This window comes from Lycorma delicatula, chromosome 7 (genome assembly GCF_047948215.1).
Source record: "Lycorma delicatula isolate Av1 chromosome 7, ASM4794821v1, whole genome shotgun sequence".
Classification (NCBI taxonomy): domain Eukaryota; kingdom Metazoa; phylum Arthropoda; class Insecta; order Hemiptera; family Fulgoridae; genus Lycorma; species Lycorma delicatula.
In genome coordinates, this window is record NC_134461.1 from 106785445 (window position 1) to 106810980 (window position 25536).

At 33.0% G+C, this 25536-nt stretch overlaps 1 protein-coding gene across 5 annotated transcripts in view; it reads right to left on the reverse strand.

Annotated features, from left to right (window-relative positions):
• The window catches only part of osa (trithorax group protein osa), a 532978-nt gene that overhangs the window by 81477 nt on the left and 425965 nt on the right, over positions 1–25536 (reverse strand). For all 5 annotated transcript variants that reach the window (XM_075370466.1, XM_075370470.1, XM_075370468.1 and 2 more), the window contains one exon: positions 22559–22688. In XM_075370466.1, the coding sequence (XP_075226581.1) occupies positions 22559–22688 (130 nt within the window). The remainder of the gene's footprint in view (positions 1–22558; positions 22689–25536) is intronic.

The window sequence follows — 25536 nt, forward strand, 5'->3', positions numbered from 1 at the left end:
ACAAAATAAATGTATTATTAATTTCTTCATTCCACGGGCATACGCAACTAAATAGTCACAAAATAAGAGAACATTTAATAAATTCGCAGAGTGAAAACAAGAAAAAAAATTTAAGACTGCGTTAAAAGTAGAACACAGTTAGACCATCGGTTACAGTTAGTAAACCTTTTTTTTTATTTATTTGTTCCTTTCCTTTGTTGACTTTTTCATCGGAAAGAGAAGATGAACAGAAGTGAAATATATAAAAGAAAGAAAGAACAGAAATCGCTTTTAAACTTCGTACACGTAAACTTTTTAACGCGTAAACAACAACGCAATTAGAGCAAACGAACAAAAACAATCCGGGCTATTCCAAAACTATTACGTTTTTTTTTTTTTTTACAAAAAAAGAAAAAGGGAATAAAAATTAATCGTCTAGATAAGATAATTGATATTCTCTTCGATCACTATACAATTGTTCTTTAATCTGGGTAACCGCAATGGAACGAACAAACACGCATCCCTGGCATTTATCATTCTTATTTGTTTAGATGTAAAACATTTTATCGAACAATGATTTGCTAAAGCCAGAAGTGAATCGTGTAAAACAAACACATATCGATACTACACTCAAAAGCCTACATCTACGTCCGTGACAATTAGTTATCTCAAAATATTATTTTTTTTAACTAATCTAACATAAGATCCTTTCACAAACGATTAGAAACAGTTTTCCGTATGATCAGAGCATTTGACTCTGACGTCTGTAGCGCTACAGACGCGTTAATAATTAATTAACATTTCCGATATTGATACGTGAAAAATATATTTTTTTTAATATAGAATTATCCGAGCTGCAAAATTAAGTAATAAGGAAATTTAGAAAGGAACTGCTTTACTACAAAAAGCTCTACACTTTTTCAGAGATATCTACAGTTTGTAAAACAGCCGAGACAGAGAACGTACTTTTTATATACTTCCTTGTACTAAGTAAAGAAAGTATTGTGATCGCGAAAAATTTCGGTTTTCAGATTTCAACGGAAATATCCATTCTGATCATCTGTGAATCCATTATGACTAGTTTCGGCGTGACGTCTGTACTTACGTATGTATATATCTCGCATAAATCACAAACAAATAGCCGTAGAATGCTGAAATTAGGACTGTTGTAACATCTACTTGTGCACCTCCCCTTTTGATTGCAATCGACTTGATCAAAAGGATTTGGATTTTGGACTTTATTTTACCGCAATAACAAGCCATCATCGAGTGCTTTTCAACGATATATCATAAGTGGTACTTATTTTCATTGGTTCCACAGTTACAGCCAAATAAAAACTTAATTAATGAAATATTTGGATCTTACAAGGGAAAAGATATCTGTTCGAACAGACTTCATCTACTTTTTTTAATTTAAATATATTAATTTATTATAATTATTAACCCGTGATTGTAAAAAAATTACAATAAATAATAATTCAATAACAATAAAAAAAAATAAATCTGAAAAAATCAAAATCAGAAGTTATTAGCGAAATAAACTTTTATGTACTTTTAAAAATGTGTGTATGTAATTTAATCGGCGTTATTACATATGGTATATGTATTAAATTTGGTGAAACATCTGATTATTTAATTTTAATTGAAAATTATAATTTAGAATCTTATTGTTTTTAGATTTTCTAGTTTAATTTTATTTAATCATTCTGGAATTTCTGTTTAATTTTATCTACATTTAAGTTAACTACAGAGTAACTGAAAAATGACCCTCACAAGGACAACATATATATACTGAAGCATACATACATGATTCATCTTTAATAAATTGCAAAAAAAATCTTATCTTTTAGTTCATTACTCCTCTGATATCGTCGGACAATATTCTCCCAAGTCGCAGTTAATTTTTTTGTTTATTTGTTTTTTGTTTCCAACCATTTAATCGCTCTTTGAATTAAGATCTCTTAATTTGTGTACACGTTCTCCAGTTTTAAATTTTCTCTCGATCTTTTTATTTATTCTTTGGTTTTAATTTTTTTTTCTCTTTAAATTTATCATCTTCTCTTAATATTTTTATTCTTTCATTGTTTGCAACATTTTCTTTCTTTGGCTTTAACAGTTTCTTCCTTTTCATATTCATCATCTCTAAATTTTTTTATTCTTCCCTTGTTCTTAACATTTTCTTCCTTTTCATATTCATCTTCTTTTTTTTGAGATATATTTATTTCTTCATGTAATCTTTCTTTTTCTTGTATGATTGTTTCTTTTTCATTTCTCATTATTCACCAAATAATCCGATAATAAAAACTGAATATTTTACACATTGTCGAAATTAACATTTATACAGGAGTTCACTAAACGGAATAGTTTAAGTATTACTATGTTTTATTTAAACGGTACACCTGAAATCTGAAAATTTTGTTTTTTTTCGCAACTCACGAAGACACGAATAACACTCATCTAGTAATACGAGTAATAAAGGGACTTTTACTCTATTCTAATATTTCATGTAAGATTGTTGAATTAATAATTTTATAAATATTTGACGTTAATAAAAACTAATATTTCAGCAATCGTGTAACTATCCGCTTTATTAAAGAATTGGATGATCGTACCTCACTCTCAAATGAAATAAGTTTAAATGAAATGCAGAAAAAAAAGTTTATATGTAATTTAATAGGCGTACAAGGAAGTTTGTGGTGCCCACATCAGGCTTTTTTTTAAGAATTTAGAATAAATTTGATTTTTATATAGCAAAACCTGCTATCATAACGCCACCAATTGACGTAATAATTAAAAATTTCATTTATCTGGAAAAGGCAAAAAGATCACTCCGTCGTCTAGCCATAAGGCTAAGGAATTTGTGACAAGAGTACAGGAAAAATCTGAATCTACCGAAATGGAGGTATAAGTCATTATCGAGTAACACCAGACACACACGATATAAAAACTGTACCTATAGAGCCTCCAAAAGCTCAGAGAATAACTTCGGTGAAAGCGTCTATTTTCAGCCGCCCCCAGCAAGCCCTTAGAGATCGAATCCAGTTCATCAGCCGCCGAAAATGCATCGCTTGCGAGTTTAGATTCAATAGCAACGATGCTAACCGCACCAGCGAAGCTTTCATCACCTGATGGAAGCCGGTGAACGTCATCGGCATGAGAAAGAGAACAAGATGACATGTCCGAGGCCTCAGACACACTATCATCAGAAGTTGAGGCCGTAAGAAAAATGGAAAAACGGTGCAAGAAAGGTTCCTTTCGGCCATCCTTTCTAGCCTAGGCGTTAAAAATTAGGATTCGAAAGTTGTATGAGAATCTGAAATTATAAACCTTTTTTTTATTTTTTTTTTTAAGCGGGACGGGGCTAATGACCAAAGTAGTCGATGCCCCTCAAAAAAAAAATTCAATGATAGTACGATGGTAGCGTTAAACAGTGTCACCTTATTTCACCGAATTATTCCTGTAATTTCTTCCTTGACGCTTTTGAATACATACTGCATAACAAACCGATGCAAATTAACGGGGGCGGGATATTAATGAAGAAAAAAGGAATTTTTTCACGTTTTTGCAAAACTGAGCATTAATATAGTAGCAACGAAAATGCATAAGCATAGAGATTCAGAGTATTTCTATCTAGGGTGGGTAATGTGGATACAATGGATGGAATGGTGTACCTTGGCAAGACGTTATAGACAGCAAGAATCCTGTTGCAATCAATCCCCAACCCGCGCGTCAACTGAGCTTTCTAAACTTTGACAAGTAATAATAACTCTGAAGACGCAAAATAATTAAAAAACATTAATAGTAATACACGATAATTTATGCGTATATCACACAATTTTATAAGAGTAAATCGTGCACTGAAGAAGTAAAAAGATAAAACACTCAACTGTCGCATCACAGCATTTTCACATTACATTTCACTTTTGACGAAGTTTGTTTATTTGTTTATACAAATAAATTAAATTAACTAGGTGCATTAATTTAAAAAAAAAAAAATGAAATCTAATAATATTAACAATCAATAATGATGAAAGTTTTACGTATTCATTGACCTTCGAACACTAACGGATTAGTCCGATAACCGCTATTAGTAAGAGAATATTCTCGTTTTACTCCTTATATTCAACGACGTAAAAAATAGTAATAAAATCAAATGATAAAAATGGCATAAATTATGCCAGCACGAAACTTTTGAAGGTAGGGTTGGTCGGTACCACCGAGGGAGGAGCGGCAACAGCAGAAAAGGGAATACGAAGGGAGTTTTGGGTGAAAACTGATAGAGAAGGGGGATACTACAGACAGGACAGAGCTGTAGAGGTAGTGGTGGTACATAGAGTTTGAATGAGAACTTTTGGTCGGGTCTTAAAGTGGAACGAGTGGTAGGGATCAAATTCTCGACGTCAGTTCCCCTTTAGGACGGATAGAAGCCGAGCCGACCCGACCCGCGTCCCATCGACAGACTCCAACTTTTCTCCCCCACCCTTCGAGACTGAACCTCACTCTCGCCGCTACCACCCTATGACACACATTCCGACACATGATGCATCACTCAAATCAGCTGAGTACGCTACAAACTCACCCCCGATTCCTTCAACCACTCCCCCCTTCTCGATATCTCGTACTACTACGTAAAGCTCAGACGACTCCGTGCACGAAGTCTATGCGCGCATTTTCAATTCTCAATGGGTTCATATGCATGCGTAATACTTAACGTACTTCGCGGGTAAGTTTACATAACAAAATTATCAATTCGACGCGAATATGTAACCTACAAACCTTAAATTCGCATATAACGCGATAGAAAATAATAACAGATCGTATGCTAAGTTAGTAATAGACCCTCGAAACTTCTATCTTCGATTCTAAAATGATTTGACACGTACGGCCCGTTGTAAAGCGCTCATCACAGTACAGTTATAGTCATCCAGGCCGCACTGGGTATTAGTACGATACACTGTAACATTTATTTTTCTGTATGTTTCGGTAGTTTTGTTTTTATCATATGCAACCATTGAAGTGCATAAATAAAATATATAACAAGTACTGTACAGTTCTAATCAAGAACGGTCGCTTCGATTAGAGCTTGTTAGCGTTTCAGTGCGTCAATTTATTTTTTTATTTTGATCGTTTATTTAATTTGTAATAACGATATTTCCTGATAATGATAAGTACTTGGAAAATGACAATGACACGTCTCATTTTGAAATAAGAAATTTACTTCGGTTTCATGAAATCGTTCTATCAATATAATTTTATAAATTATGTACATAAACCAAATTCCTTCCGTTTCATTACAAGGTAATTTAATTTTTTTCAAAATCCATATTTATTTATAGGATCTCAAATCAAACTACGTAAACTGTATTTTAAATTCACATGAATGAAGCTTTCTCCTGTTAACGAGGATACTGTGTCTAAGAGGTGTGTGTATATATATATATATATATATATATATATATATATATATATATATATATATATAATATATGCACACACACACGAGTTAAATATTGAAAATATATCCACTTTAAAACGTAATTACATTGAAATCATAAAAATTCATAATAAATGTTTACTTATAGTGTGCACCGTTCCGTCCACACGTAATAGAAACATCTTGTGTGCGAAGATAAGGCATCAGACATGCCCAAGGACGGCATAGCCGGGTCTGTGGATCCTACTCTGGGGGTTTGAGGCGGGCGCAAAGTGAGATCAGATCGGCGGGCCGAGACGTGGAGGCCCGTTAGAGTAAAGGACACTCCCCTGGGCTGCGTAATGCTTAACTGCAGGATTCGGCCCGGGGGGAACAAAAAAAACACTAAACGTTTTCCTGAATTTCTATATTACGACTGAAGATTATAAATACATTTTTTTTATACGAAATTATCTTTCAAATTATAAACTGTTTATTACGATTGTTCTTCATACGCGGGCTATCCACATTGTTTCTTCAAGTATGTTGGCTGCTTTCCCGATACATATTTCAACAGACGGCGTGCTGTAAAATTATACTTAACGTTTGATTCAATTCATTATTAATATTTCCATAAAAAGTAGATTCCACGATCGTCATCCGACATACATTCAGCAGGTTAAAAGTAAAACAATTACGTAACAGTAGCTTTTTTTCCATATAAACTTTAAAACTAACAATTACATTACATAAGTAAAAATATGATGAAAATTATTGCAGAGAATTTTATAACGTTTCATTTTTTGTAAAAATAAACATATTTCCATTTTGAAATGAAAAGCGACGAAGGTATCAAAATAAAAAAGTAAAATAAATAGGCGAGGGAATGTAGTAACCGATTTCCAATATAACGGTTCGATCCCCAAGCCAATTTTCTACCTAAACGGATTTATTTACTTTCTTCCAAGATTCAATGAACAATTATGTTAAGTTCTCCCAATATCCGTTCAACCGTCGTTAGAAAATTACCGTCGGAATATCACACATAAACGTCACTCGATTATTGCCTTATTATTATACTCGATTATTATCTTTATTATTAAAGATACATAAACCGATCGTACGTACATAACACCGTATACTAAACGTAAATTCAAACCCGAAATAAGTTCCGCTAAAAAAAACTAGAACAAGACAGAAATTAAAACCGTAAGACGATTATCTGTACTTTGATCGTGAAAAAATAAAACAACCACCATATTTCACACAAAAATCTGTATTAGTTGTAACACGCATAACAAAGAACGTAATAATATTTAAAAAATTAAATATTATGCAATAATTTGTTACAGATCATAAAAAAAAAAACTAATCTCGAAACACATTTTAATTTTATTGAAAAGAAAAATGTTCGGAACGCAAAGTATTTTGCATAAGAATTACTTTCCTTATTCGCATTATTTATCGAGCCGAGTCACTTTATAAGCAATTAAATAATCCTACCCTAAAGGGGAATATACCGCAAAGCGATACGAAAAAAATACTGAAGAAACGGACGAGCTCATCCTTTCTTTTTTTTTTACATTTTCTTAAATGTTATTTTTTAGTAAAACAGAACCTAAATTAACTTTCCTTCGAGACAATAGACTAATAAGGCTTTTCCTTCCTTTAAAATAATGAAGAAAAAACCGCAAAGTTTAATCGTTCACATTCAAAAGGTTATTAAAACACAAACTAAAATTATACGGCGATAAAGCAGATATAATTTAGGGATAACTAAGAAAATCTATTATCAACAAAATTAATTTTTTCCCGAATTTAAAAAAATTCCTAATCCGAGTTTAAAAAAAGGATTTTATAAAAGAACAAGATTTTTTTTGAAATATTTATATTTAATAAATACCACTCGCTTACTCGTCTGGAAAACTATATAAAAGACTTAAATCTGTTAACTCGTTTCCCTTAGATTCTAGAAACTCTCTAAGAAAGCTTAGTGAGAATTTTAACTCCACCTAACTCGATTAAAATGAACGTAAATCTTCCAAAAGGGAGGATTAATCAAATCACGTATATTAATCGTTAGGTTTACTCAGTCGACGGTTAAAAAACTAAATAATCTCTTCGGTAATTTCTTACAACATGAATAAAACACATCTGAGTATGAAGTTTTATACTCTACTCAATGAGATCGGCCTAAAATAAAATATTCATGAAAATATAACATTTTGTCTACATATAACGTACAAAAACGAAATTTCCTTCTGCAGGATAGGTAAGGTAAGGAAGTAATATTAAATCAAAATTTTAAATTATAAAAAACCGTAGCCAAGCAAGCCCATCGTACTTATATACAATTCGAAATCGTAAAATAAAAAATTTACAACACAAACGTAAAAAAAAAGTATAAAAAACTGAAATTATTTTTAAAACAACGCATATCACGGATTTTTACCTGCTTCATCAGGTTAAAATTAAAACAATGAAAACGTGTGATTGAGAACCCCGCATCTAATTCTTATTTAGGTTAAAAATACATACAAGACTTATAGTGTGAAGTATTAAGAGGTACGTTTATTAAAAAATATTGAAGGCGAAAACTTTAATTTCACGATTGAAAAAATAATTACCCACAAATATATGCGCCCGTACTTTTTTAAGTCTATGAATAAAAAGATGTCAGTTTAATTTAATTGGGTAAATGAATAAATAAAATATAAGCATCCTACTTAATACTATTTTCAAAAAAAACGTATATATATATATATATATATATATTTTACTTAATATGATGGGGATTGGTCAGAATAGCTGAATTGTACACACCACTGGTTGCCGATTTAAATCTGGCTCAGATCTGTTGAAATATGTAACTAAACGATTGACATCACCGTGGCTAGAGTATAACTGTTCTTGATTTTAACCGTATAGACCGATTATTCTAGCGTTTAACAATTAAAAAAAAAGAAAAATGTATAAAGTTTCTAAAATTGGCAAATAAACGAGTTACAGCAAAGATTATTTTCGACTAAATGTGTTAAAACATAATAATAAACCTCATATTTAAAACAATACTTCAACAGGTTAACAATAGCTGCGGAGTGAGCAGACACTCCCACCTAATCTTTTATAAATGTTATGTTATTAAGTAATAAATTAATAAAAACATATAACTGAACCCGGTTGGAATTAAAATGAATGTAATCGATATATTTAGATGACTTTTTGATAACCATGTATCGGAATTCGATGGAATAAATCAATATCTACAAAATAAATCAATAAATACAGAAGTTTTGACTCAGGAAATGAATTAAACAATTACTCACAAAAACTTTTTTTTAAATGAAATATTACATTAAAGTAGGTACAATAAATCATGTAGAATGACGGAGTTATATAATTTCTGTAATTCATTAAAAGCCATGATACACTACGTCAATCGATAGTCGTCAATAACGACTTTCAAGCTGTGTTCTCATGTTGCGAGTACTTATAAAGAAACTCGTACTAAATTGACTGACTGATTAATCAACGCCATCAAAAACTACTGAAGATATATTGATGAAAATTTTTATTACAAATTCTTCTTTTTCCTGTTTAGCCTCCGGTAACTACCGTTTAGATAATTCTTCAGAGGATGAATGAGGATATAATAATAATAATACAAATTCTTATTACGAAGTAAGTGCACACTAAGAAAGGATTTTTTGAAATTTCGGATTTAAAGGGATTTTAATGGAGTAATAGCGAAATTTACTATTTTTTTAATTTGTCGGTAACAGAAATGAAGATATCAACTTGATACTTGGTGTGTATAATCTTCATGTGAATATATAAAAACAAATTTCTAGACTTTTCGGAATCTGACCTTGAAAAGGGTGAGTGAAAGGTAACAAAATGTTGAACAACGATTGTAAATTTCCCCCGTTTTCGAATACACAAAACAAGATGTTTTTAATATTATATTTGGGCTTGAAAATAGTCTTCGGATAAATATCTAAAAACCATTTTCGGGTTTTGAATTTCTATTTTATAAGGGGTGCGACGGTGTACGGCGCGGCGGTTCAACCAATACGACCACTGCCACTGTTACTGTATGTACGCACTGGCTACAACTGCCACCAGTAATTTGACAAAAAAAAGGAACCGACATAAAAACCATGAAATGTGATGCACGTAAATAGAATTGGAAGATTCCCACTGTCCCAACCGACGTTGTAAATATTATAAATAATGTATATTGGGTTTAAGGCGAGGTATGACGATTTTATTAACCGTGCTACATATCGTGCGCAGTAACTCACATTACCTGTTTTACAGAAGGCCATATAACATTATCTAACGTGACCGCAAACATATAGAATATCAAGATTCCCAATGCTCCTACCTACCCGCCGGACGGCGAACAAATTTTTTCGTCTTCGCACTGATTTCTATGTCTAGAAAACTTTTCCAACATTACGGTACTACGCGAAAAGCAGCTGCGTCGATCGCAACTAAATTTATTTCAATCGGATTAATAGGAAAAAGTTATGGGCGAACATAAAAAAAAATTATATGGGCCGAATACATAACCTCATTTTTTTGAAATCGGATAATAAAAAAAGAAAATTAACGCAACGGGAAACGCGAGTAGCCATATAGCGCGGGCGAAACCGCGACGGGGATGCTAGTTACATATAGATATAAAGAGCAATTCACAGATATTTACAACACAATCCAGTTTAAAGCTATTAAATTTCCCTAGAATCGTAATCATTCAAATCTGTATCATTTTTACACTAAATAATGAATGTCCCGCGCAAGCACAGTAATGACAAAAAATACAGCATATTTCATATATAAAATAATAGAAATAAATGTTCAGTTTTTTATCACTATATTGTAACTGCAGGGAAAAAACCCAACAAATATCGGGGTTGGGGGATAAAACGAGGTGATTTGTGAACCGAGGTCGAACGTTATAAAATAAATTTACCTGTTTACTTAAACAGAGACAATGAAGAATTGTTTTCTTCTTTTTCGTTCTAATATACAAAATAATAAACGGTAATATAGAAGAGCGAGGATAAGAGGAAGGCATGAAACGAGAAAGTATCATGGGAGAAAGAGTGCGAGAAAGAAAAAAAAAGAACTGTAGTATACGAGTAGCAATGCACCGCATAGCAGCAAAGCATAGCGTTACAACGTTTTTAAGACTATAACAGACTGCTGCAGAAGAAAAATAAAAGGAAACCTGACTACCGCTGAGGCAATTTCAATTGTAAATTACTGCGGCGGTGCGAACCACCCCGCTTACTATCTATTGTAAATATACAGACGAAAGATTCAATAATTGGAACATTTAAATGAACTCAAGAAAATAATAGTAAAAAAAAAAAAAAAACGTTACATATTTTATAGCTGTGTCACATTAAACCGAATTTCTTCGAAACATAATCAGGTTAAGAGGAGAGGTGATTCCATCATACAAACTGCGTCATACGTATTTGATTTTTTTTTGCGGGAAAGAGGAGAAAGATTACGTAAGAGAAAATTAACGGATTTTAATGCTTGTATCCCAGAATGTTTTTTTTATGCCAACTGTGTATGCAACTTATATACCGGTCTGTTAATTTCACAAAATTAAATTCTAAAAAAAAATATTAATACGAAAATAAACGTTAAATAGGATTAATATGTAGATCATTCAACAAGTAAAGAAATAAATTCTGCTATTATTCATGTATCGTAATAAGAAACCAGATTATCAAATTTATTTATATTTTATTTTAATTTAAATTGAAAGCTATTTATATTTTTTTAAAAACAACTACTCCTGATTAATCAACAATGAAAAGTCAATTTTTGAAAACAACGCTCAGCGATAAAATCTGACCAAAAAGACTATAAAATCATCTAAAAAATTGGATATTCCAGCACTACGGTAAAGTTATTATAAATTATAGAAACCTTTACTAGCGGGCTTAATAATTAAAACTGACCGAATAAATGCTACTTAGAACCAACATGAGGAACCGAGGCTTCAACTCTAGTTCAGAAATTCTCAACGATCAAATTATTGGAAACAGACAAACTGCAATACGGGTTGGTCTAGTGGTGAACGCGACTTCGCAAATCAGCTGATTACGAAGTCGAGAGTTCCAACGTTCAAATCCTAGTAAAGGCAGTTACTTTTATACGGATTTCAATACTAGATCGTGGATAGCGGTGTCCTTTGGTGGTTGGATTTCAATTAACCACACATCTCAGAAATGGTCGATCTGAGACTGTACAATACTATACTTCACTTACAATATCATCCTCACTCATCCTCTGAAGTAACACGTGACAGTGAATCACAGAGGCTAAAAAGGAAAAAAAGACTAATTGCAATAAAATTAAATTCCGGAAAATATAAGCACTGATAAGGTCCAATGAATCGTTCGTAATAAACTGAATTACAACAAAATATGTGAAATATGAGTTCTAACGGTGTTCACTGACGATCATTAAAAAACAAAAAAAAAAAATCGTAATTTTGCATGTGAAGGATAAGAAAAAAATTTGACTGTAAAAGATGAATTTTTAGATAGAGGAAAAACAGCAGCTCGTAATGGAAGTGGATTCCATAATGAAGCCGGAATCCAAGCGGAAGCATCCCAATTCTCTCTCGGCGGGAAATTCAAAATTTAATCGTCAGCAGGTAAAGCGTTATTGCTAAATATCTTTTGGCGTATAATCAGTAGACAGTACTACCGACATATATCTGAAAATGCAGTAAAGGTTACGATACTGAAAATCGGTTAAAAAAATAATGCTTCGTTTACAGGATGTCTAACTGCACATTGCACATCATTTCGTTCAGCTATTCCGATTATCGTCCTACTGGACTTCTCTTTGTTTGGGCATTTAAGGGTCATTCATTCGTCGAACGGATTCCACTTCCACGGTAATCAAACCAAATGTAAAAAGCCGGGACAGATTTCAAAACAAAAAATTTGTTTGCAGCCGGCGTAAAACAAACAAATAATACATAGAAATAAATAACGAAAGATAAATAAAAACTTTTACAAAAAAAAAAAACTGTCGTTTGCCTCTTTAACTTATTAGCATTCACGCTTTAGAAAATGGAAATAATTGCTTAACATTGACGGATTATTTTTTCTAAGAATATAAAGATCCACTAAATTTATTTTTATAGATAAGAATGTGTTCCCACTATCAGTAAAAGATAATTGGAAATATTGATTCAGAAAACCACAAAAAAACAAGTAAGATTTTTTCTAAAAACGAAAACAAATTTCGAAAATCATAGCGAATTGATAGCGCACTGTTGCTTATTGGAAAAAAATTAATACATTTTACGATTACTTATTTTTATCAACTATAATCTAAATTTTACATAAAAATAAATGTTTAAAAATAAAAAAATAAAAACAATAATATAGCAATTCCAACGAAAATGATACAAAGGTTAATTATAAACGGCTAAAAAAAATTAAATTTATTCGGAACAGAGACGGTCAAATGAAACGTCCTTCAAATTTATAAACTTTCAGCTGCATTACTTCCACGTGCACCAAACTCTTTATCAACATCATAGTTTTTAAATGCAAAATCAGGCTTGTTTTAAAAACAGTCTTCCAACTGAAAATCATAATAATTATTTATTATAAAATCGTTAAGAGAAAAACATATTTTAACTTCACCGATAAGGTTTTAAGAAATGAATATAAAACACACACAGAATTCAATAAAAACTGTTTCTTTAAAACTGACACAATAAATCAACAACGCACATTGATTTCGCTGCATAAATTCAAATTAATCGACAAAGAACGAAATAAAAACAAATAACGACATTCAAACAACGATATAGGTTAAAATAACAAAATAGTAATATTCAAATGAGGTCGAGGAAAACTTTTCTAAAGGAATCCGATGTAAAATGCAGAACCAGAAAACTTCTATATCAAAATGCAATGTGTACAAAAGAAGCGAAGGGGGTACAGAAAGGGTGGGAAGATTTAACGATAGGACGGTGTGTAGTAATGGGAGGGGGGAGAAGAGCTTGTGATGCACAGTAGATGAGGAACCGGGTGAGGGGGTGAAAGAAACCAAAGTAGGTCACAAAGATAGAGTGCCGGGTAAAGAGTGAGGGAGAGGAGAACGAAGAGAAGAGAGTTACGGGGGGAAGAGGAAGGGGGAGATCAGCTGATCCCTAACAATGCGACTGCACGCTAGACCGGAGGGAATTCCCAGTGAACAAAACAAATGCCGCCGTTCAACCGCCCACCCGTTCCATCGAGAACGGTCCACGTGGTTTCGTATTCCTGCGCCACATTTATCAGTCGGTTACAATACACCGATAGTAATCGCACGGGTGAAAATAAAACACGCTTACTTCGAGTATAGTATTAATTCCTTTATTCCACACGGCAAAATAATCAATCGACATACAAACGGTGATCGTTATTTATTCATCACAGTTTCCAAAAATAATAAAAATCGGCTGAATTAATTATTGTATGGCGTAATGAAACTTTTAAATATCGTATATGGTCACACGATACACAAAATAACGGTCATAACACTAAAAATAACACGACGAAAACGTAAATATTTCACGCGCAAAAGACATATATAAAAGAGGAAGAACAAAATTACCTCAAACCATCCCGCTAAAAACATATTCATGTAACGTCTTAAAAGTCAAAAAATCATAAATAAATTATTGCAGTGACGCGAAATAAAAGCAACAAAGCCGTGCTTAATTTTCTCGTCAAGCTTAACGAAAGTTGTTAAATCTAAACTTAATGGTTTTTATTAACATTACAAAAAGTAAAAAAAATGATTTCTATATTAGGGTGAATAAAAATAAAAATAAATATTTGTTATGATGTGGCAATAAATCAGATCAGAAACTGCTAAAAAAAACCCTGCGATGCACTGTGGAGGGATAGAATGTATCGCGCTTTATTACGTTTGATGGAAGGCAGAAGAGGATGTAAAAAACTACATGCGATGCCTGTACAACAAATTTATTCATGTAACAATAATTTACATGAATTTTTGTTCACATAAGAAGAAACGGTAGAAAATATATATAACATAAAAAACAAAAATTTCATATTTTATGTAACCCGAATCAAGTACTTTTATAATAATTTGAAATCATTATATTTCACATCCAACTTACTGAAAGATAACAAACATACCCAGCTAAAACCTAACCTTTTGGTTTTACTATCAAAAATATCAATTAAATACAATTTGTAAACGGTAAGTAGGGCCCCCTTTTTTAATAAATATAGAAACGATTAAATGTTTGAGATTTTTTTAAATATTTACATTAACACAGATGGAAAAGCAAAGAAAAAACCTCACCGGTCGTTTCGGAGCCTATTTTAGAGTCAACGTAAAAAAAAGTAGAAAATTAATCAAATTAAAATTAAAATCGATGAATTTAATAAACACACACCTCATCATTCACTTTTTATTGGTTTATGATTTGAAAAGTTGAATAAAAAATATGGATATACAATTTCTTTTTTTGATTTTCAAATGTTAAACGTTTTACTAATCGACATAAACACCATAACGGTCAACCCACATTAGAAAAACGAAGATGGAGGGCTTATAGTTGTTCTTGTTAAAGCTATTTAAACAGTAATATATAACTGTATTAAAAAAACATTCGTTCTAGTCTGAACCGGTCCAAGTAGACGTAACAAAAAACAATACTCTATCAACTTCTGGAATGAAACTTCTAGACGATTTATGATGTTAGTAAAAAAACGTTTTATTGGGAAAAAAACCAATTTGATACAGATCCAAAATCTACAATGAAAAAAAAATTTTAATTCTAAATGATTTGGCAGAAATATAATGAAATAGGGAGTTACAGTGACAAGAGTAAAATATGAAAAAAAAAGTCAACTAAAGTGAATGGTGAAAGACCACATAATCTCTTACTGTTCCTATTCAACTAGTACACGGAAAAAGGAACCGACGAAAAAAATAATTTGAACCGAATGGCTAACCAAGAAGGAAAAATAAAGTCATTTATTCACCGATTATATTGTTCTTTTGACAGAAACCAAAAAGGAGTTATAATAGATATTGAAATGTAGACGAGTGTTGATTGAGGAGAAATATATATATGTTTAAAATAAATAAGAGTAAAATAAAAGATTAATGAAATACGATAAAAAGGAAAATTAGGAATTAAAACACAATATAACAGAACTGAGATTGTTACTCGTGCAGTAAAATTACAATTGCATTACATGGTATCGGCGAAGTAATGCAGACATCAAACGAGACTGTCACAAAGTTACCAGAAATTTTATCAAAAAGAAAAAAATCTGCAAGTATTACACAGATCTAAAAATTAAACGAATATTCTTGAAAATATCTGGGTGGATTATAGCGTTTTAGAATAGCGAATTATGGAAGATAATAGAAATACAAACATAAAGGACAGACAGACACTTTGGAAACGTAATATTAAAAGAGGACTGTTACAATAAAATCGTATATGGATATGTTCAATAAAAATCGAAATAAAGAGGCCTGTACACGACAGGGAAGGGAAATATTTGTGGTAGAATCTTACACGAAAATATGCTGCTGTATATTGGTGGGCCGTGTATTAAGATATCCATCCAGTTCACCTAATTTGGTAACAGAGGGACATGTAAATGGTAAAAACGCATAGGAACGCAAAAATATATATATATATATATATATAAAACAACTATTCAGAACGTAGACTGTAGTTAAGTATGTTGAAATTAAAAGCCACATCCCCACTTCATTTGAATGAATGGCTCGTCAACAACAATTTGGAAGTTTCTCCTTCCAAATGCAAGAGTATCACTGGTAGGAGGATACTCAGAAGATTAAATCTGCGCCTGAGAGGAGAGGTAATGGTCGTGGTGAAAAGAGCTAAATATCTAGCGGTATTACTGGATAAACACCTCAAATACTCCAGTCATGTGGCCGTGATCTGCGACAGAGTGGAAACAACAATCCGTGCCTTACGAGGTCTCTTTGCGGGACAAGGAATTTCACGTGCGTCGAAGAGCCGACTTATCACCTCGATGATAACGTCGTCTCTGTTGTACGCCGCCCCGGTATGGGCCGATGCGGTTAATGTCAAGCGGAACAGAAGCAAATTAACTAGCACTCATAGGAAGTCCCTACTGAGCGTAGTTTCGGGGTACCGAACTTTATCGTATGATGCACTATGCGTGCTTTCTTCGGTGCCCTCGATAGAATTGCAGATTAAAGAACGAAATCTAAGGGCGTCCGGTGTAGCCATAGATGAAGCCAATTCTATAATACGGGAAAATGGAAGGTGGCATGGGCGGGTTCAGCAGTGGCCGCATGAACCAAAAAATTATCCCGGACCTGGATGCTTGGCTAGATCGCTCTCATGGTGAATTAGATTACCACACAACGCAACTCATGTCGGGCCATGGTGCGTTTGAACAATACCTGTATAGGTTTGGCAGGAGAGAGTCACCCATCTGCTGTTATTGCGATGCGGTTGAAGATGCCAAACACATTATTTTCGTGTGCAGACGATGGGAGGAACAACGTATAAATGCAGGACTAATGCATACCCGACCGGAGCAGCTCTCGGAGTGGCTCTTGGCTATGTCCGGAAACTGGCTTAATTTTGTAATATTTGCAAGAGTCCTCAGAATAAAAGATGATGCAAGACGACTGGGATACTGAGGGTTTTAGTTTATAGCAGGCCAGGGCGGACAGCCCCGTTCCTGAGGGCTCCCATGCCCTGGTGTGTGGGTTCCCGAGGTGGAGCAGAGACTCCTGGGGTCCGTTAGGTGTGGATTAATGAAAAGACCGAGACCCGGCCGGCGGTGTGGGTTCCCGGATACGCTTTGGCTCCTGCGCCGTCGGTTTGAGGCTGGCGAAAGGAAAGACCGAGACCCGGTCTCGGGCGGTAGGGGGGGGGGCTGGGAACGGCATAGCCGGGCTTGGTTTCTTCCGTCGGAGATTAGAGGCAGGCAATTAAAAGATCCGGAAAGGACACGTCCCCGAGCCGAGTATACTTAATTGGATGTCCGGCTCGGAGATGTAGGAAAAAAAATGTTGAAATTAAAAACCAATGACAGCAAAGAAGGAAAATGAACCAACTAAAAACTCACCAAATAAAATCAACCACATCGTATTTAATTACCTAAATAAAGTTGACAGCAACTCAAAATCTTTCACAGTAAAGATACCTGTTAAAAAGTCCATATGGTGGCCGAAATACAATAATGAAGTAAAAGGATTAATCTTCTTTTTCCTTGATGAATATAATTTAATTCACCCTCCTTGAAACGAAGAAATAATGATATTTTTATCTTTTAACCATCAAGGGCGCTATGGTCTCGGTTGATGGCTTAATTCTTCCCTGGGATAACACGAATGTATCCTGAAAATTTGAAATCGATCAGTCTGTTGGTTCTCGCGTGATGCGATAACAAACAGACAAACTTTAATTATATATATATATTATATATACATTTCCGAATAAACGTGATCTGCTAGATCGAGAGTGTACCTAATGCATGCAATAGCTAGCCAACATAATAACAAAAACCCCGTTTGAATTTTTAGAATCTTAAGAGTATTTGCAGAGATATTACAAGAGCACCCCCATTGAACCTCCCAAAACAGCGCCCCAGGGGCAGCCCATTTGTTACCAGTTGATGGTGATGATCGTTCTAGCCTCCCACGAGCTCTCACATACCTCACCACTCTAGTCTAACACGAGTCCCTGAGGGAAGCCCATTATTGTTAAATATAATTTTTTAATTTATTTAACATTATTTTATTTAAGGTAAATTAAATTCTATTATTTTTGTAAAATTATTCATTCGATCATTCAGACACTCAGGTCACACAGTGATCGAGACTCGCAATTCACGCTTCATTAATTCAATTCATTAAAGTTTGTGCTTCAACCGGCAAATCTCCACTACCTAAAACCTTTCTCAGTTATGCCAAAAAACACGGGTAAAATTTTTTCGTAAATGATCGAATAGTATTTTTAGGAGACTGAGGTGGATACCCGATAGCACCTCTTTGACCCACCCACCGTCCGGGTAGAGCTTTATCGAGGTAGTGACATCTCGATGGTAGTGAAGCGGGGCTCCGTCTTCTTGCACGTAAAAAGGTTCATCACCGCACACGTTTTGGATGGCAGGAAGACGCCGGACTTGAAGTTGTTCGAGGCTGCTCCTCAAACAAGATGTTCTTTGTGCACATCTTTAACAGTTCCGTCGGCTCCGAATGCGGGCAATTGTTCGACGTGTTGGTGGCGGTGTTCTAAACTCTCTGCCACTGCCGCTGTACCTCGTGAATGTTCTCGTATTTCCGGTACCACTTCAGTACAGCCTTGCGTTCGACAAACGATAAACGAACCTCAGCCATTGTTGCTACTCGACTGTCTTCTGCTGCACTGGCTAATAAGACTGGCTCTTCCACCATCAACCACCCGCGCATACGCGGCATAAATTGCTAACTCCGCCTACTACGATAAATTTAATACCTTACACTACTCTAAACAATAGATTAATGAGCGTAAGTCTTCTTATTTAGATATTATTTAATTATAAATCTAATAACTGTTAAATGGCAAATACAAATTTCAGAAAGTAAAATTTAAGTCATTATTCGATTTAGCAATAATATTATTAGCAATTCGAAGAATAACGATAGACAAAAATAATAATTGCTGCTAACAAAATCTGAATAACCAAAGCACTGCACGAGACGTGAATGCGTTTATTAATCGTTTATATTTTATTCATAAAAATTGTTATCATTTATTATACTTAATTATACACTATTATACTTAATCACTCATGAATATACGACAATAACAACCGTTAAAGGCGTTCATTACTCAATTACAAACACCTATTAAAAATGCAGTCGCTTAAACCAAACAAAGCTTCGTCATACGGTAAAAAATGTACGACTTGAAAACAAATGTTCTATAAAATAATGAATCGTACAAATCATCGGTTTACTGGATAATCAGAATTTGTGAATCTTTAATATAAAGTACAACAGGAATTTTTTCACAAAAAAATTCCTTGCTGAAATTAGTAGGCATAAACAAACGTAAACCTCAGATACTGTGATGGCACTGATATTTCGATTCGTTCTTGGGAAATAAAACCGCAGAACTCCACACACACTTAAACATTTATAAAATACATTGCGCAAATTTTTTTTCCCCATATCACCCGCATTTGGTCTACCTCAATTGTAACCGTACACAAGTAATGCTACAATGGGATTGTACATTTAAAAATATCCTAACAAAATTGTGAACACCATGTTTTTAAGCGAACAGAATATCATTTTTTAAGATGAATTTTTATTCAATCGACATAAACCAATCGCTGCGATACATTTTTTTGCAGAACTGAAATAAAAATGTACATCATTGCACTTGTGGCTGCTAAATTTTCATAGAAACAGATTTTCTACAAAAGATATTTTATTCCGGCCGTAAACAATACGTAAATAACAGGTAAATATATAGATAACAATATAATTAATCAAGCAGGTATATATTTTATACCAGAATTGTTGCGAACCGCTAAAACACGGTATAACAATTTTGAGAGAAATATATAGTTGTGAATGACACAATTTAATTTAAAAACTTTTAATTTTAATTTATCAATTCAAATTAGCTTAACTTATCGTGGAACAACATTTAATAACCAAAATTCAGACGAATATAGCAGAACGGAAGTCCTTAAATCGTTCGAAGCATAACAAACAAGGAGTTCAACTTACAAAATTAATTTATTACTACGTACGTTATAATGATCTCGTTTATCTACGTTCAACTGTCTGAAGATAATTCTAAGCCGACGCGTTGCAATCCGCGGCTATTAAGAACTTAAGATACAGAAATATCCTTGGACACCTCTAAGGCCAGTTCCGGTCATAGTCAAAGCGTAAATTAAGGATCTTTAGTCAAATGAACTTAAGTAAGTTCCGTTTTATCAAACTAATTACTTATTGTCAAAATATCGATACGCCTGTATCGATATTAATCAACCAGAAGTCGACCGGATTTATGGCCGGAATAAAACAATTTTAATACGACATTTAAACATGTGATTAATCGATTAATCTTCGGATGTCAAGACTAATAGTTTAATTAAACTATTCTGTAACTAAAACAGGATAAATTACAAATGACCATTTTCTTACCGATTTTTCTAAGAAAAGTACAGTTTTTATTTTCGGTCGCATGGTAGTAGTGGGAATGAAAATTTCTTTACTTTGAGGTATAAGGGTACGAAAATACCATTCACTTAAATTAAGGTTTCACACATATATATATATATATATATATATATATATATATATATACACACACACACACACATATATAGCCGATTACAAACCAACTTAGTATATATATAAGTATATATTAAATCAGCTTAAGCTTATATATGTACACGCCTAAGTATAACATTTTGTAGCTCGAATATCTTCAAAACTAGGTCACTTGAAATTTAGATACGCTCTACTAAATGTCTGAAGTTGTGTACGTGAAAATTTGAAAAATATTGGTCGAATCGTTCAATTTATGGTCAGAAAAATTTGAGCGAGGCAAGTTAGAAGCGTGGCTCGTAATGATGCTGCGAATTAGAACCTTGACGTTTCTTTATCTGCGGTATCTATTGTTGGTAATATTAAACAAAATTAACATATTATCAAAACTAAATTAAATTTACCAAAAATCGGTCTTCTTGCGCATTTCTGCGCAAGATTTTTTTTTTTTTAATTTTATTTTTCAAAAGTATTAACGCACTTCACCATAAGCATTTAAAGTTTTTTCTTTTCTATTTCATTTATTCATAAAAAAATTAACGGATAGTACTGAATCGTAAAACTTAACCCAAATAAAACGTAAGCAAAAGAGAACCACTTACCGACTAAAGTTGCATTGTATTTGCACATTACACGGGAACACAGATAATGAAACGAAACAAAAAGCCGTGAAAAGTAACGAATTAATTAACTTCATAGTGATAAATTTCCGTTAAACGAATGGAGTTATGTATACAATTCATTGTTTTCCAATAAAAGAGTAATTCTACTTCGTTATTACATCCACAGACCTGTTATTTAACTAAGCTCTAATCACTTTAGTCGGATATTACGTATTTTAACGAAAAAGATGAAATAGCAGGCGCAAAAATCCAAATTCTTTGCCAGGAATCGAGCCGAAGACCAGCGGAGACCTAGAAGCCAAGCGTGTCAACAAGCAAAAGAACATCTGATGTACAAAACGGCACCGGTCACACTCAATTTTCCTTGCGAGTAATGATATTTTTTTATTAAATATCAAGTCCTTGTTCTGATCGTATATCGCTTAACAGCATTTTGAAAAAAGCGACGAGAAACCATTTGCTCGTTAAATCTAGCTCGGGATGCGTAATGACAATGGATTTTTTGTAAACGAGTCCACTCGTACAAGCTCACCGAAAACTATCCAACGTATAAAGTCATAAATATAATGCAAATACAATTATCTTTAACTCTGTTTATATATCCTAGCACTGATATTATTGTTTTAAAAATAAACCTAAATAACAAATAATACTTGAAATTTAATTTAAATTTCTTCCGTAATTACTTGTCATAATTCTTTTGAATTTTCAATCACTACTTTTGACTATACGGAATCGTAGTGCGATATGTTGACACGAAGTTATTTTCATCACCCGACTGAAATAAAGTCGAAATAAGACCGCAATATTTAATCACGCAGTGGGTTTTACATAAATAAGCCTACAAAAGTAGGTATTTCAAAAACCGAAACGTAATTTCAATTTACGGTAAAGCCAGTAACTGTCTGTACATATTGGCCTTCGTCGAAAAGTTTCAAGGTTCGCAAAACGCGTAGAATATTTGCGATGATGGCCATGTAAATAAAACATTTATCCACCGTACTTGCGATAATTATCATCTAATTAATATTATTACGTACAAATTAAACAGTAATCATGTTAATAACATATGAATTACCATAATTCTGTGCAACATTAATATTACACATACATATTAATAATATTAATTATTTACATACAGTATTAGCTTAATTAAACGGATCAATATTAATGCACTGACCGACAGCCGGGGACATGGATCTTGATCCTGTACTACCAGTAGGCGAGGGGGTTGGCCTCATCCCCTGGGAATTAGGAGTGCCTGGAGCGGGCCCGCTACAGCTGTCATTGCTGTTGCCACCCGTCAGGTCCTGAAACAGATCGATACAATACAAATTAATAACATCAGATATTATAATTAACCTATAACATTTATGTAAATTACATTACATTAATTATAAAATAACTATAAAAAAAAAATAAATAAATCAATCCGGACAATTTAAGTCAACAAGGATTAAATGGAGCGCGCAAATACAAAAAAGATCGAAGAATTACAAAAAAGAACATTTGATTTCAACATAACAACTATTTAATCTTTAACCGTTAATTGTAAACGCTAAAAGTTTTAAAACTTTCGAGACAAAGTGTTCTAGTTTGAAAACTAAGCTGATAGTTTTCAAGGTCATTCTGTATTCCGGCTAACTTGTCGGTTAATTTGTTCAACAAATTTCAATATAACTTAGCATTTTAACTATCAGATCTTGTGACTTAAATTAAACTAACAAACGTGCAACGTATTCAATATGTATGGAAGTATTTAACACCATAAATTAAGTTTACTCCGATTCTGATTTACTTTCAACACTAAAATCTAATTTAACCGTAGAGTTGAAAATCTGTAAACTAAAATCATTTCCAATTTTTAACGTCCTACGACTCTACTAATTTTAAATTTTTTTAAAAATCCGCGTTTTACAAACAAAAAAATATAAAAGGATGATGTACATATTAAGCAGATACAATATTTTAATCCGTAAAAAAGGTGTTCCTAATAAACCACCACATCTCAGCACTAGTTTACTCGACAGCTCACATAAACCATAACGTCCACATTTTTACAGTATAATTTGTATACTGTGCGTATACATCAAAGTAAGTTTTTCCATCAAAGGAAAAACATGAAACTGCATCGTAATACAAAGAACTGTCAAACGATTCATCTTCCAGAAGAATATGTAAAGTTTTTTTAAAAGAAAAGGAATGACTAATCGCAATTATAAAACCTTCCGTTTTTTAATTGTTCATTTAACCTTTTCCAGCGTCTTAAAACTTTTAACGCTATTTTTAAAAAAAAAAATTTAACAAACAAATAATAGGAAGAAAATAAATATCGAAATAATGCAATAAGAAAAAACTAATAAAAACCAAATAAAATTCTGTCATTTACATTCTAATTTATTTAAAGAAATAAATAAAAATATTTTATATTATTTTGTGAGACATAGATCGAAAAAAGCTATTTTTTTAAAGCCTTTGTCAAAAATATAATTTAAATCACTACAAAACCCAATAATAAGGACTCTAAAAAAACCCTTAGCAATACCCAATTTGATCCGAATAAACAGAACTGAATAGCAATTCTTAAAGGACCACATTGCAAGATATTCTTAAAGGAACTCCTCTTCCATTCCTAAGAATTATATAGCCTGTGTAAGTATCGTACACGATGAACCGGTTGTTATATCGTACAACTTTAGGTTATCATATTACATATAAAAGTTTCGTATTTATTTCTAAGCTATAAGAAACTAATAGTAACAATCTAGTGAATTTTATATGTTCTCATTACAAAATACTAAGACATATATCATAATGTTATCAATGTTGGTCTCGAAACAACATTTTCTTCTCTTTTATAGATAAAAAAATGAATGATAACGCGTCACGTTTACAATATCCCTTTCTAGGAGAAAAAAGTAAAATTTTGGAAAAAAAATTTTTTTTTTGTTTACCTTTAAGATATACGTAAAAGTTTATTTTTGTAGATCAAAATACATCATCAAATAACTGGATATACAGAATAAGTTAAAAGTTAGGCAACCCTGAATTCATTAATTCATTGAAGTGGGAAATTTGCTTTTAGGTTGGCATTAATAGGAGGATTCGGTAATGTTTGAACTTGTAGCAATTAATAACATAAGCACAAAATCAAGAATCTGTCCCTAATTTGTCTATCAATGGTGTAGGTTGGCTATAAAAAAATTGCCATGCGTTTTACACGTTCTCAACGCATATTTTAAGTAACAGGAAAACTTTGCTGTAATTTTGTCTCGATCAAAGGTACCCGATAAAATAACAAATTCCACGGCTAGTCGCTAGTTTTAGAAAAACCGGTGGCGTAGATGAACAAAAATGTCAACAGTTTTAAATTACAAATCTTTACAAGGTGTCCGTGGATCATTTGAACGATCACTTTGAGAACCAATAAGAAGGATAATTCGGCAGATTACTGTGTCTTACAGGAGTGCCCGCAAGGGAAAATTAATATTATATCCGTACCGAATTCATATAAGGCAGAAATTACGAAGCCCAATCGCAAAAAAATACTTAATTATTTTAAATGTTTTACGCGTTTTGTTGCAGTTATATTCGGATAAGATTTTCTTGTGACGGCACAGTTTCACGTAAGTGGCCATGTTAACAGCCAAAATAAATTTTATCGGAATGCAGAGAACCTACACGTTTTCCACGAGACTACTTTACATTCAGAAAAAATCGGAAATCATAAAAAATTTCTCGGAAGAGAATACTGGGTCCAACAGTTTTCAAGGGAATAGTAACGTCTGGACGCTAACGGTAGATTATAACCGACTTTATAGCGGCTGTTAGAAAAAGGTGGACGCGATTGGTAGTTGCAACAAAACGGTCCCCAAAAGTCCACACTGCGGATAACACAATGTTGCTGTTACGTTAGTTCTTCGGGGAGAAAGTAATTCTCATTAGTCTACAGCTACCTAGGTCGTCAGATTTCTCACAAATATTTTTTGGGGGGATTATTCGGAGATATAATGTTCAGAAATAATTCTCCACAATTGACCGACTAAAACAGAACATTGAGGTCGAAATATCTCATATCGGTGTTGATGCCTGCATAAATGGAAATGAAGAACGTTTCAAACATTTATTATAGCAGAATTACTACTGTAAATTAAACGG